The 14,864-nt window shown below is 34.7% G+C and overlaps 1 protein-coding gene across 5 annotated transcripts in view; it reads right to left on the reverse strand.

The window, feature by feature from the left end:
* Positions 1 to 466: 466 nt before the first annotated feature.
* Positions 467 to 14,864, reverse strand: part of LOC100159728 (facilitated trehalose transporter Tret1-2 homolog) — a 78,753-nt gene continuing 64,355 nt past the window's right edge. For all 5 annotated transcript variants that reach the window (XM_001946395.5, XM_016805220.2, XM_016805221.2 and 2 more), the window contains exons 4-6: positions 6,884 to 7,246; positions 3,684 to 4,159; positions 467 to 2,117 (exon numbers count right to left, since the gene is read on the reverse strand). In XM_001946395.5, coding sequence (XP_001946430.1) covers positions 1,548 to 2,117; positions 3,684 to 4,159; positions 6,884 to 7,246 — 1,409 coding nt within the window. In that variant the 3' untranslated portion in view covers positions 467 to 1,547. The remainder of the gene's footprint in view (positions 2,118 to 3,683; positions 4,160 to 6,883; positions 7,247 to 14,864) is intronic.

The following is a 14,864-nucleotide window of genomic DNA, read 5'->3' on the forward strand; positions in this document are numbered from 1 at the left end:
TATAAAAATTGTAACGAACATTTATAATATGTGCTTTGAATTGACATTGTAATATAATTATGACATACCTAATAACCTAATATAAAATAAAACAATATTATAATATTATATGTATAAAAATAAATATTTAATATTTCAATATTTCGTTTGAGCAAACTCTATATAACTGCATTTAGACTTTTTTTTTAGACACTAAACTACCTGCAATTAGCCGGTTTTAATATATATATATATATATATATATATATATATGTATAAATCACAAATCCACTTTACGTTTAATATAATATATTTATGATATAATTTTTTTTATATAATTTAAATATTAGGTATATTAAATTAATGAAGCACAATATAATATGTTCGAAGGTATTTTGTACTCTAAAACGAGTGAGAACGGTATATATTGTGCGGGGTAGTTTGAAAATAGGAATTATATCAAAACGTAATATATTATATTCATCTATTTTATTGTCTGCATAAAAAAAAATTGATTTTAAATCGTTCGTCTGATGGAAAGAGAAAAACCCCAAGAAATCTCCCAGGACATTCTATACTTTAAATTTCAATCGATATTATTGTCACATGCGCGTCGCGTGAGATTCTATGCTACAACCACCGACCGGACACGAAAATTTGAGCGAAATCTTTTATTATAATATATAATATATATATATAAACAGAACTGGAAACGTATTGTGTTGCTAAGATTAACGCGTGTTTTACACGTACCTATACCAAATACAAAGAACGATGGTCTATTTTAACTACGTGGCTTAGGGCCAAGCATCGCCAATTATAAACAAATGGCGTTCGTTTCAGAAGAAAACAATTTATTGGGATAAAACAACGTTAGAAAATAAATGAAATATATGATTTGCGTGTAAAAGTGTCACAAAAATTAAAAATCCCAAAATTCTCGTTGGAGTGAATATAATATACTATGTATATATTTTAATGGGGTACTTGCGTCCTTTCGAGAGTTGACAATAAAATGGAATGCAATATATTATTATTATGTTATATCAACAGACAGTGTAAATGTTACGATAAATAAAAAAAATGAAATACATAGGTCGGTACCTATATATATATATATATATGTGCGTGTGTATATAAATACTCGAAAACATATATAACAGTGTATATAATATCCTCAATATGTGAAGAATATATTGGCAAAACGAGTCACTTGATTCGAAAATAAAAACAAAAAACAAAAAAAAAATTAATAAATCACAAATGCATTTTTAAAACAAGAAAACGTTTTTTTTTCTCAGTGTATTTGATATTCAAACAGTTTTTTGATAAAAATAAAAAAAAATGTGTGGGGTTAAAAAATTGTAAAAAATATCGTTTTCCTCAAAACCCCGCCCACCCAGTTCGTCAAACTCTATCGCACACCCGCACACGCACCACACACCCACTCACACAATTTTATTGTACATTATTATTCATGTCACTCATGCCGTATATAACGAAGTTATACCACGTGTGTGCGTGTGCGAGTGCGCGACGGTGTTGTGCATTTTATTTTTGATTTGTGTTCAGACGATCGCGGCGTGCGTCTGGTCGCCGGTCAGCGAATCCATCATGTGATGCTTCTTGCTGCCCTTCGGGTTGTCCTTCCGGTTGTTCGACTTCTTCTTGCCACTGAGCTCGTTTTGGATCTCCTGCAGCGTCTTGTTCTTGGTCTCCGGCACCAGGAACCACACGAACACGGTTCCCAGCACGCAGAACCCGGCGAATATCCAGAACGTGATGCCGTGGTCGAACCAGTCCAACAAGTTCTGGTACATCTTGACGACGACGAACTCGAGCAGTGACGCGATCACGCACACGATGCCCAGCGCCAGGCCCTTGACGTCCGGGCTGAACAGCTCGCCCATCATGACTCCCGGGATGGGCCCGAAGCCCAGCGAGAACGTACTGATGTACACGCCAAGGCTGATCAACGGTATCAGGCTGAAAGCGGACACGTCGACGCCATGCTCCGATTGCCAGAAGAAGTATCCCAGGCAACCCAGGCACACGGCCATCACCGAGTCGGAGATGAGCAACAGCACGCGCCGGCCGGCCTTGTCCACCAACAGTGCGGACGCGAACGTGAACTTGACCTGCGGAAATAACACGGGGGGCGTTAATATCGTTGCTATATATATATATTATTACCACTGTTACCGAGGTCGTGTCACATCGTAGCTCGTATATCATATGGGTATTCGTATGATATTATAATATTATAACGACCATCGATTTGCTACCATACGGCAATGTTATAACTTACATTATAAATGTATATTGGACATTGGTACATATAACGGTACATAAGTCTAGAAATCGATAGTGTTCAATTTATTATACTATTATAGTACCTATGCGACGATATATCGGGTTACACACGCGGCGACTTGTGTTACGGACCGCAACGAAGTGCGTAAACTTTGACGTTGGGAAAAGGTGCAGTGATATGATATATTTATTATTAAATGCACGATATGTTAAACTTTCATAGTCAAATGCTCGACAACTATGTACTTACTCGAAATAAAAAAATAAAACTTTTTTTTTTTTGTTTTAATAAAAATAATGAATAAATATTAATGTATTGAACACGACTCATAGAACTCTATAATTGTATCAATTATTATTATTCATTCATAATTATATTTATTCAGGTACCTTCAATCACGTAACACACGTTCTCTATTATAACCGCGGTTGGACGTCAAATTTTGTTTCATTATTATTTCCCGAAAGAGCACATTTTTGGAGAATTTTGACGATCAATAATAACGAATAACGCATTAAAACTAAATTGGTAATAGAGTTTGAGGCTTAGGATAAGTGGAGTGAAATACTGAAAGGGCTGAGGTTGACACTTCAATCATCGTAATTTAAGTGCTTGTAAACATTCATAGAATAACTCTCGGGCTCAAAATTATATTACCGTTCAGATAGCATTGTTAAATTTTTTACTCATTGTTTTTTATTTTTAGTAATACCTATTTTGTTTGATATTTTTTATGATTTTCGTGTCAGCAGTCAGCACTACCAAATGCGAGAAATTAGTTGGGTCTGTAACTGTTATTATACGTCATAGACATAAATTGTTTGAAATAATTTAGTTTACGACTGTTGGTTAAGCATTATTTTTTCGGGGGTTGGAATTCCTTAGTTTGGCATATTCCATGGTAAATCGCCATAAACGACTTTGGATTAGCTACGAAATAATTGTTTTAAGAAGTATTGTGGTTAATTATATAATAATTTTATTCTACGTATATAATATATTACATATATGTATTACGGACGTGATTTTTTTCCCTAATATTACATTCCGTAGATTCAGGCGATTCCAACTAGAGTAGATAGTTATAGAATTCAACGCAAAGAAACATCGAAATAACTTCTGACAACCGACGAGTCGCTATTGTCCGTAGAATATACAGCTACGTAGGAGAAACTAGCTAGTTACAATCAAAAATCTAGTACTTAATCGTTATTATATTATATAGATTAGCTGTCGATGACATACCAGTTACGTGATCGTCCGTTCCTTTATTTTTACGTGTATGAATATTTTTTACTGAATTAAAAAATTAACATAATTTAGAAGGGTTAAAAATAAAAGTATCACTCCGTCATCGCTCCGATTACCGTATACAGTTTTGGGTACTCACTTGGAGGACTCCAATGATGATGGAGCTGACTTGTGGAGATATGCTGCTGCTGCTGCTCTTGAATATGGACTCGGCGTAGAATATGAGCACGTTGATGCCCGAAAACGACAGGAAGCTGAGCAGCCCCATGACGGCGATTGACGCGCGGACCGTGGCCCTGGATGATATTAGATCCTTGAACTTGCTGCTTCGATTCTGCTCCTCCTCGAGTTGCTGCTGTAGCTCCTCTAGCTCACCGGCGATGTCGTACTCGTGCCCACGCAACAGCACCAGCGAATGTTCCGCCTCCCTCCTCCTTCCGGCACGCAACAGGTACGTGGGCGTCTCGGGCGCCACCAATAGGACCAGAACGAACATGATCACCGGTATGATTCCGCACAGGATGGCCAGCCCCTCGTAAGACACGAACGGACCGATGGCGTACACGTACAATATGCCTAGCGTCACCTTTACTTGGATGTAAGAGCCGAGTTCACCTGCAAAAAAAATGTTTATTATGATTTATGATCGACGAAATACAATACGAATTCACTAGGTATTTATAACTATCAAATGTCTTAAAATGTAATATAATATTATGATTTATGAGTAAGTACATACATATATATATACTGTTTACGAAAATTATCGCGTGACTTAACTTGGATACAAACTTATAACCTTAAATAGGTCTGATTTTTATCGGAGCGCCATATTCTATGCATTATTTAACCAAATTTTGACTAAAAAATAAAGAATGGTATATATTCATATTCTACGATATTCTACGATAGTGCAAACTGAACTATAGTTTTCGATTTTTACTTTTGCACACAATGTGCAAATAATTGTTTCAGTGAAATGTTGCACTGCAGGACCACAAGTTTGGAATATTTGTACAAAACTTTCTCAAGATTTCGTAACGGAAATGTAGCCACGATAGCTTTTTTGTAACTTACAAGGAAGTTCAAAACTATAATACAACCATATACGATTTTATATTATTAAATAATTATGCTAACTAATTGGTTTAGGTATAAGATAAGGAAAAATTGTGCGTTGTATGGAAAAGAGCAATCGGCATGTGAATACATGCAATCGACATGATTATTAGATATACAAGCGACAGTCACTTATGAACGTAAGTGGAAAACTATGAGTGCGTTAATAACTATAATAAATGAAAAATTATGGCAATTATTTTAAAGAGCTTATTTAACTATTACTTGCAATTGTTATTAAAGCGATGAGTTGTAGGAAGTATGAACGAATATAATGCTCATACTCTTATTAAATACAAAATCATAATATGATGCAAAAACGACGTTGCGCGCATAACATATTTTGCATGTTTGCGCTGCGTGCAGATGACGTTATAATGGGTGTTGCACGCACACTTAGGATCATTTACTTCATATACACACGGACTTATTTGTCACTATATTAGTACAGAGCTTATATTTAATACCTTAAAGTCCATATTAATTGTTTTGCCAAATAACCATAAGAGCTGGATTTGAAATACAAATTGTTAAGTATAAATACGAATAGGTACACAATATTCAATAGAATTATTTATTAGTAAACCTATATGCAAATTAATAAATTTATAAAAAAAATAATTTCGGACTAACAGAGGTATCAAAAATCGGTAATCTGAACTTCTTTGTAAGTTACAAACAATTTTATTATAGTTACATTTCGTCAAAAAACAGCTACAAAACCTTGAGAAAGTTTCGTACATGAATCCCAACTTTGGGTGCTAAAGGTGACATAGCTCTCATGTGTGTTTAATAGATGGTATAATTCGTACGCTCATAAACTTCAATACCTTTTATCTTTAAGTAAGTAATGCATTAATTCAAATTCTGAGTTTTGGACTTATAATGTCCATATTTACAGATACTTGGGTTGTATTAAACAATTTAAAAAAATATATGATTTTAGGGGTCTATGATGATTTAAAAATTATAGTAATTTATTATTTGATAAAAATTGTTCGAGTACAATATATTAATACAATATATTCTTAAAAATTTCAAAAATCAGAATTTAATGAACACATTATTACAGGATAGAAGAGGGGTGAGCATACTTGCTGAATGGACCTGTATACGGTGCACGGCGTTAACAAGAACTATTAGAAAATATCAATTACAAGTAGTATTGCATTAGTAAACAATTTTTTACCACGCATGCAGACAATACGACGATGCGTGCGGCATTATTATTTATAATAAACGTGAGATAATTAATATAATTCGTGGGAAAATCGTACACCATAGAAAAGTGTACGAGTTTCAATTATTTATAAACTAGGAGACAGATGACACGGAATAATTATTAACGACAGTGAGTGAGGTAAAACATAATATTATCATGCATATTATTTTATGCACGGTATATATGTATCGATAACACCGGCGTCAACGAATCCCTGATAATTTGAACAAGTTCTTGGAATTTTACTCGATATAGCAATCTGTCAGTGTCAAATTATCGAAGACAACGAAAAAAACACCAGAGACGGTTGCAGCTATAAATGGTTGTGATTGATCCTAGGACAGATCCAAAGAGCTTTCGAAGCTACTCGAATATCATCAATAATATACTATTCTACTCCATTTGTTTGCCAATTATTGTAAATAATATATATTTTATTATTCCCTGCTCGTTCGCATATTCTAAGGCAGTACATAGGTATAGAGTATAAAGTGTCATAAACTTTCGGTGTTAACACGACATGCGTCGACAGCGTATAATTTAAAGATATATTCAACTTGATACGAATCTACGATATCGGACTAACGGGATATCATATTAATTATAATTGTTTAAATAGTTTTTACACTGGGCGGAGGGGTGAGGCGCGGGCATTATAAACAGCTCTGCGAAGCGCCTGCCCAATCCAAAGTTAAAAAACATACACACACAATAATTATAATTAAAAAAACCGTTACAATATTATATATAGTCGGCCAATTACCTAAGTATACGTCATGATACTATATATACGTCCAGCGTTGTACTATACGTATACCTATCATATAGGTGTAACAGTAGAGTTGTTTGACACACACACACAAATGACCTCGACGGCATCGTCAAATCATTATATATTGTTTGTATAATAATATTATATTATATTGTAAGAGGCCTGCGGCCGGTCAACCTATCTGATAATATTATTATTATTATATCATTTAACACGCGGCACTTACCTCTGATGGAGCTCTCGGCTATCTCGCCGATGTACATCGGGACGGTGGCGGTGACTCCGCCGATAACGGCTCCGGCGATCAGACGGGCCACGTACAGTTCCCAGACGGTGGTCGCGAAGTATATCATTGCCCAGCTGATGATGAACGGCACCGCCAGAGCGGCGATGGTGGGCTTCCTGCCGAATATGTCCGCTCCCTTACCGGCCGGTATGGACCCGATGATGGCACCGATGGCGATCAGAGAACCCACCCACGACCCCTCGTCGGCCGTTATCGGGATCCTCGAGTTCTCGGACTGCAGCATTGGCAGCACCGGCGATGTCCACGCCAGCACCGTACCCACGGCGAAAGGTCCGATCGTGGCTGTAACGAGAAGAGAACAAGAGATATTATAATATTGTTGTACACTGCGTATAGCTGTTTAGTTACAGCTGCTGCAGAAAAAACGATAACGATGATTATAAAATAAGAGGATATTGACGCCTGGATGATTTAAGATGATTCGTTTACGGATTTTTATCTGCAGGTACAACAACAACCTGCGGATTGATGTATTCTTCAGACAACATCGCTTCACCCAAGTAAGTATGATATATTGTATACAATCACGTATTATGACGTGGTCGTTCGGTGCGAAAAAAATACTCGTTTGCGTCAAGTCGTCGAGGAAAGTGGAGAGACCTGACAGGTATATAATAATACACAGGGCTCATGATAGCGTCATTGCAGAAACATAGTATCTATAGCGAGTTCACTCGTCGAAAATTGTATAATATTATATTAACGCGGTTCCAAACCTTTTTAACGGTGCATACATGACAGGTATTATACACATATATTATTATATACTCTCGAATATGCCAAATAAGTTTTCAGGTGTATTTGCGCTAAACACGGTTTTGGCGCTATTTTATCTTTTTTGTCGACACCTCGGGCACCTAGCTCGGGTACCGAGGAGTTCAGTTGTCGAGGTCTCTCGCCTCGGGGCTTGACGAGCGATCGTAACAATATACGCTCACTGATCTATAAGTACACGTCGTCGAGCGGGTGTGGGGTGGAGGGTTCTGACGTCGGATTTTGATGGTCCCGCCCATCGTACAACAAAGTACCAATACATATAATAATAATATTATGATGCGGGTAATATAATATTATACAAAGAGCAAAGTAGGTACCATAGTACCGTACTATTAGGCATCTAGGTATATATAATATATAGTGAGTACATAAGTTTATGAATATCCTAACCTACAACGCTCAGAGAGGGAAGGGGTGCCCTGGAGGAAATTAATTCCCGTCCGGACGCGCGCTGGCACTTGTACTTCAGCCATAGGCGTGATGGCCACGTATCTGTATATAATGTGACATGGGCCCTCGAGACAAACGGTGTGTGGTGTGTGTGTGTGTTAATGCGAAGGAATGATAATAAAAAAAATATGTACCTATACACCGTAAAAAATATATATGTACACAGGTCGAGAAACAATTCGAAAAACAATTCGACAGATAAATCACGTTTAAGTTCCGAGTACCACGACATTGAATAAGTTTTTTTTACATATTACACCTCGTATTACACTTTTAAAATGTTTCAACTGAATTCGTGTCAACCACGTAATTTAAGAAAAAGAAATTTAATATATTTGTGATAAAGAACATTCAGGCATGTAATTTAATCGATGAACTGATTTTAAAATTTTTTTTTACCGCAGTCGTCGTTGTATATAATGTCCATGATAGCAAAAATAACGAATTCGCGCGGATATAGATATTATTTTAGTAGATATTCGGGTTTTACGTAAGCTATACGAGTGAAACACCAAATCATTTTGAAACAAAACAGCCGGATATCCGGACCAAACCCGGCAAACCCTTTGACTGGAAGTGTAAACATAAAAACATATTATATGTTTGACGATAGTTATAACGCAGTGTATTGTAAATCATTTATAAAATATATTTTATTGTGAACCTCTACTACATAAAATATAATAATGTAACGATAATGTTCAGTCTGCGAAATAAATATTTTAACTATCATCATTATCAGCAGCAAAAGAGTGCCATAACAAAAAAAAAAGCTCACGTACAGTGAAGTTATTTTAAATGACTTTTCGATAACAAAAAATAACTATTTAAATTGATAATGTATGTATGCCATTTTTTTCGTAGTTTCTTAAGTACCTACGTCCTTGTGAAACCGTTTGATTATGAAATCCGTTATCTTCTTTAAACCAGGCGTGGCACTATATTATTTATCTAGTGTTTAACTCAATTTTAAATATTTTATTGTCCATGACAGAATATCAACTAAACTATATTTTTCAATAATCGCTTGTTGTACTGTCACTTTAAAAGAAACAACAACAAAACAACGTTCAATAAACAAAGCATGCTAATATTTCCTAACATAAGTAACTAATGATCAATACATAATATAATATACATTTATAATTTATTTTGTTTAAAAACTGTATAAAAGCTATTTCTTGACTTTATATCGATCATATAATAATATAATATTAATTGTCTCCGGATTATAGGTGTATAATCAAGACTGTAAGTACTTAGAATGTTTTTTTTTTTATCCGAGTGTAGATTGATTTAAAAACTTTAGACGGTTTGTTTATTGGACTTGTTAATTTTAATTTATAAATAATAAATTAAGTGATCCGTTACTTTGAAAAGTTCACAATAATATTGCGAGTGTGTGTAACGAATACAATAAATAATTTGAAAAGAAAGCACGACATGCAAAGTTGCGTGAATACGAATATAACTATAAAAAAAGGTTAGGTTAGGTTATAGCAGGTATACTTTTGGCGACTGCTGCAACGGTCAACGATACTTACATAATAAATTCATAGAATGAATAATAAAACAAACATCGAATATATAAATAAAATGGAACACATTTTTTTGAACTTTTGATCCCGAAACAACAATATATAATATACAGTCGTCGGAATGATAATTTAATTAATTTGTTTAATAGCATGTCTTATACATATTCCTATCGACGCAAAGATCACGAAAAATTGTAAAATGGTTCTACACTATTTACGCGTAAAGAAAACCCCTAAGTCATCAATTGTGTACTTGCATCAATTGCCAGAGGGGAAAATAAGTATAATATAGTGCATCAATGCAATCATTTGAGCATTTTTAACCAAAAAATAAATACACATTCTGAAACTTTACACAACAACATGTGAACACAAATATGTTTTTTACGAATAATGGATATTAACAATGAAAATAATTCGTAAAATTCTGGGACGTGTTCACATAATATAGTAATAAACTTCAAGTGTTAATAAAACGTATGTAACGGTCCTCTGCAGGTCGATGTATAAAACATTCGATATTGTTAATAAACCGTTTTAATGTTTTTCAGTGATTAATTATCATCGTAAATGTCAAATATGAATTGGGAGAATAATATTATTGTCGTTCATATAGGTAACACGAGGGAACATGTCATGTACTGTTTGTCAAAATTAATCCATATACAAATGGCTAGGTAGTAATATTACGTACAGCGAAAAGTGTTTTAAAAAAAATTAGACAATATTAAATTATTATGTATATGATATTGGTATTGTGTACACGGGTAGTTTGCGTGAAAAACGGACGTTTTTTTCGCCAGATCGACAAGCACGCAATAAAGTGATAATAAATTCGGGCGGGCGAAAGTTTATTTTGTATGATGATGTCGATAATTTTACTATGAAAAATAAATTAAACCGGTGACTAATAAACAAAAGGTGTAGTATAAAAATATAATATTATAATAGCGCACGAAATATGACGACTGTTATAGGTATTATGTATATTATCATATTAATAAAGGTATATTGTACATAACGCGCCACCGAGTAATTTCCGTCCATTTCGCCGCAGGAGAGCGAACAAATTAGTAAAATATGTTTTTTTTTTCACGATACAAATTTTCAATTCCGTACATTACAAAAGTCGGTTTCACGTGCGATGTCCGCCGCGCTGTTTCGATTCTCTCTGTGCCACCGTCAATTTTTTTACATTTTTATGCCAAAACCGTACACTTTTCGACTCACACACTATACCTACACTACAACTGACACAGTGTCACGTCACGTCCGACAATTTCAAGCGTATAATTATCAGTGTACACAACTGCCACGGTCTAATAATTACTAATCTCACGTGATATCTAATTAAGGGTGCGGGTGAATCGTTGTTACAGGACCTGCAGCAGCGATATATTATATAGCACAATACAATATATATTATTATTATACGGTAACTATAACCTACCTATGTGTAACAAGCGACGTACTGTTGTATTTACTGTTGTATAGGTGGGTGGTGAAATAAGGTTAAAGTTTAGGTCTTACACATTAATTATAAATACGATAATTTTCAACGGTTCCAGAAACGAATAATAATTACCAACCGGGCGACTAAAACGGAATACGGAATCACGCACACTCACACATACGCGAGAAACAGAACCTTGACCTCGGGACACCGAACCTAGGTAGTGTGGTCGTCGTATGTTATATTACGTAGGTACCTATAATGGGTATACCACACATCGTCATACCTCGCGGTGTATATTGTATGATTATGTATATTATATTTCGAGTGTATCGAAGTCATCGTCGGTCACTTCCTCCCACTGTACTCGAACACTATACATCGAACACTCCGATATTAACAAGAAAGTGTTTTTTTTTTTAAAAAAAAAAAAACGATTTTCATAAGTGCGATAAACTCACTAGTGTATCTTGTGCGGTATTTAATTCTATAGGGTATCATCTGTTATCCCAAACCTACTTCGCCGAATCGCTTGGCCGACCGTCACTGCACACGCTCTGACGCCCCCACGAAATGGGGTGTAAACGAACAAAAAAAAGGCAAAACGTCGAGCAACAATATACTACAATGTTTTCGTTCGAGTTCTATTTTCTTTTCAGTACAGTATGCTCGTCAAAATGCCGTGTACCGATTTTATTTGCGACGGAATAATATAATATAATGTAATATAATATTGAATTATTCCAAATCATAATCGCCAGTATCGTTTAAAACGCAAGCTGTACCTATAAGCATGAGAAAAACGTGAACTGAACCAACACACATTTTGTCGATGTTTCGTAGTTTTAAAAATAAAATCCAGGTGCAACAACTATTTATTTTTTTTATTTACGATTTTTGTATTTGTCGAACAACTAGCAGTGTAATGTCAACATTTTCTAATATGGCACTTATATAATATTATTATTATATTTTCGTTGACTCAATGCTTACAGTTTATCCCCGAAAACGACAAAAAATATTACACTTCCCAGGGTCGACGACATTATAAATCGCTGTGAAATGTCATTATTTAGAATTTTTCTTTCCTGCAGTCGCAAAGCCGCTCTACGGATTACGTTCCACGGCATCTCCCTCTCCCTATATAGGTGCTTCATCCACCAGTCCACCGAAACTGATCGACACCCGGCCGGCGTCACTATGGACCGAGTAACGCCACCGGAGGTCGGCGCTAGTCAAACGCGGCGGCGATCGGACGGCAATTATTATTATTATTGTGTTACTATATTATTGGCGCGACACAGTTGGACTTTGATACACAGAAAACGGCGAACGGCAATCAAGGACACGAGATCTCTATCGCACACACATCCGCCAAGGTGTATATCGTCACGCGCGCTCAGTTTATTTATTGAATCCCGACAACAACAGGAGCGAAGTATAATGATAATAAATGTGTAACGAAAATGTTCTGCTACTAACACTATCAACGGGTATATTTGGGTTGAACTACGAGACAGACGCACTACACAAAGAAAACTTGCAAAACCTTCTCGAACATAATGATTGACGTTGTACCGCTCCCCCCCCCCCTACCCAAGACGAAATAACATTGAACAAAAAACCACCACAGATATTATCTTCTTTTACTTCCACCACGATATACGATTTAAGCATCTGCTAAACTGCAACGGTAGCACACACACAAACATACGTAAATACGAAATATACCTACTTCTAGCTCATCCTGAATCACACTGTGTATTATAGTAGCTTCAGTAAATGTTAGCAGCTGGGGGACGAGAAATTTCACGAAAAATTAACGTCTAGATAACATTAATTTATTATTCTATCAAGAATATTATAATATAGTCAAAGTTTTATTGTTTCGTTTGTGTGAGAGAACCGAAACGAAAAAACACGCCACGCCTACGTGTTAATATAATATTTGGTCATATTACGTTGTTTAACTGTTACACTATAATAGGTATACATCCGAGATTTGGCAACCACGTAGACTTTTTCATTTCGAAATTATATTATATAGGTACAATATTTTGTTATCAACATAGCTTTTTAACGATTTCATTTTAATATCTTTCTATAATCCGATTATACTAGTCGACCATTTTCGATTATTTAAGTAAAACACGAACTCTTGCTACAATTCAACGAGCCTCCGTCCTTTTAGAAAAAAATAAGACCAAACTAATGCGAAAAATATTTGTGTTGGAAAAGTTCAACTATGATACTATTATGTCAGGCCTTAAATGTTGCTTGGGTACCAAAGAGTCAAGACTAGACCGAGACACTATAATGGGCCCAAATTGATTGAAAAAAAAACAGTCTTTGTTTGAACATTGGGTACTGGGCAAGTATAAATTGTATTTAGTTTTGGCGCATACACAAAACTTTTTAAATAACCACTGTTAAGAAATAATATCGCAGTAATATCACAATTCACAATCAATTAATTATATACATAATAATATGTCAATTTAATCAATGATATTAGGTACTCTCATTAGTCTCATTCCATTTAAAGTAAAATAACAAAATGTTACAATTTTGAAATAAATAATATCATTTGAACGCGTTGTTATTACTTTAATAGATTACATAAAGTATTAAGTATTTGTTTAAATATAAGGAAGTAAATGCAAGTATGCACCTGCAGAACTAACACTTTCAAAAGTATATATAGATTATGTTTATATTATATAACTACCTACTTACACCATGTATTAATAATTATTGACAACATAATAATATATACAAAATATTAAATATTATGTTTCCGAAAACCAGCCATCCCCACATTTTTTGAAAATTTTACAACAAAATATTCATAATATTATTTTTCTTCTTTTTTTCACGATGCAGTAGATAAGGTACTGATACAATCATTTATAACTTTATTTTGTTTAGTTTGTTTTAAAATATAATCTTTTTACTCAGTAAAAGTAGGTACAAATGAACACATAATATAATTCTAAGCAGGCAACATTATAGGCCTATTACATAGTCGTGACCCTCGGGGACGAGCCCCCTTTCCTTTTTTCATTGGCTGTTGATACAGACAAAATAATAGAACAGGGGCCAACGCTGAATTTCTCGATTCCTATAGTCTTTCTACTCACCATAATAGTCTAGCTAGTCTACCTTTAGTGTGACTGTTGCCTTATTGCAACATAACACACAGCATCTATGTTATATAGTGCAACTCCAGATGTTTAAATTCCTGTTCAAACCGTCAACCAACCACTTTGGACCCGCCAACTCTGGTTTACGAATAATAAATGTAAAAAAATATGAAATGTATCATTTCCATTCATATTATTATTAGTTACAAAAAACGTTGTGTCGGCGTATAATATTGTTCTACAGCAGTACAGCACATACAATGGGTGTATAGTGTATACAACTCTGCTGCAGTATAATTAAACGTGAACGGTTATTTTCTACCAGGAAAGGATTGAAAATGATCTTGTGAAGATTTAGCCTTAGTTTTAAATTAATAATAAATCTGAAGGTCGATTTAGAGTAGATTTTAGGATATTTAATACCGATTGAAAAAGATATACAGTTGATTCTCGATACCCTGAAGTTGGTGGGACTTATGAAAAATTTCTAATTGCTAAGTGATTCGAAATAACAAGAAGAAAAAAACAATTAGAATTAT

Source organism: Acyrthosiphon pisum, chromosome A3, assembly GCF_005508785.2.
Source record: "Acyrthosiphon pisum isolate AL4f chromosome A3, pea_aphid_22Mar2018_4r6ur, whole genome shotgun sequence".
NCBI classification, from domain to species: Eukaryota; Metazoa; Arthropoda; class Insecta; order Hemiptera; family Aphididae; genus Acyrthosiphon; species Acyrthosiphon pisum.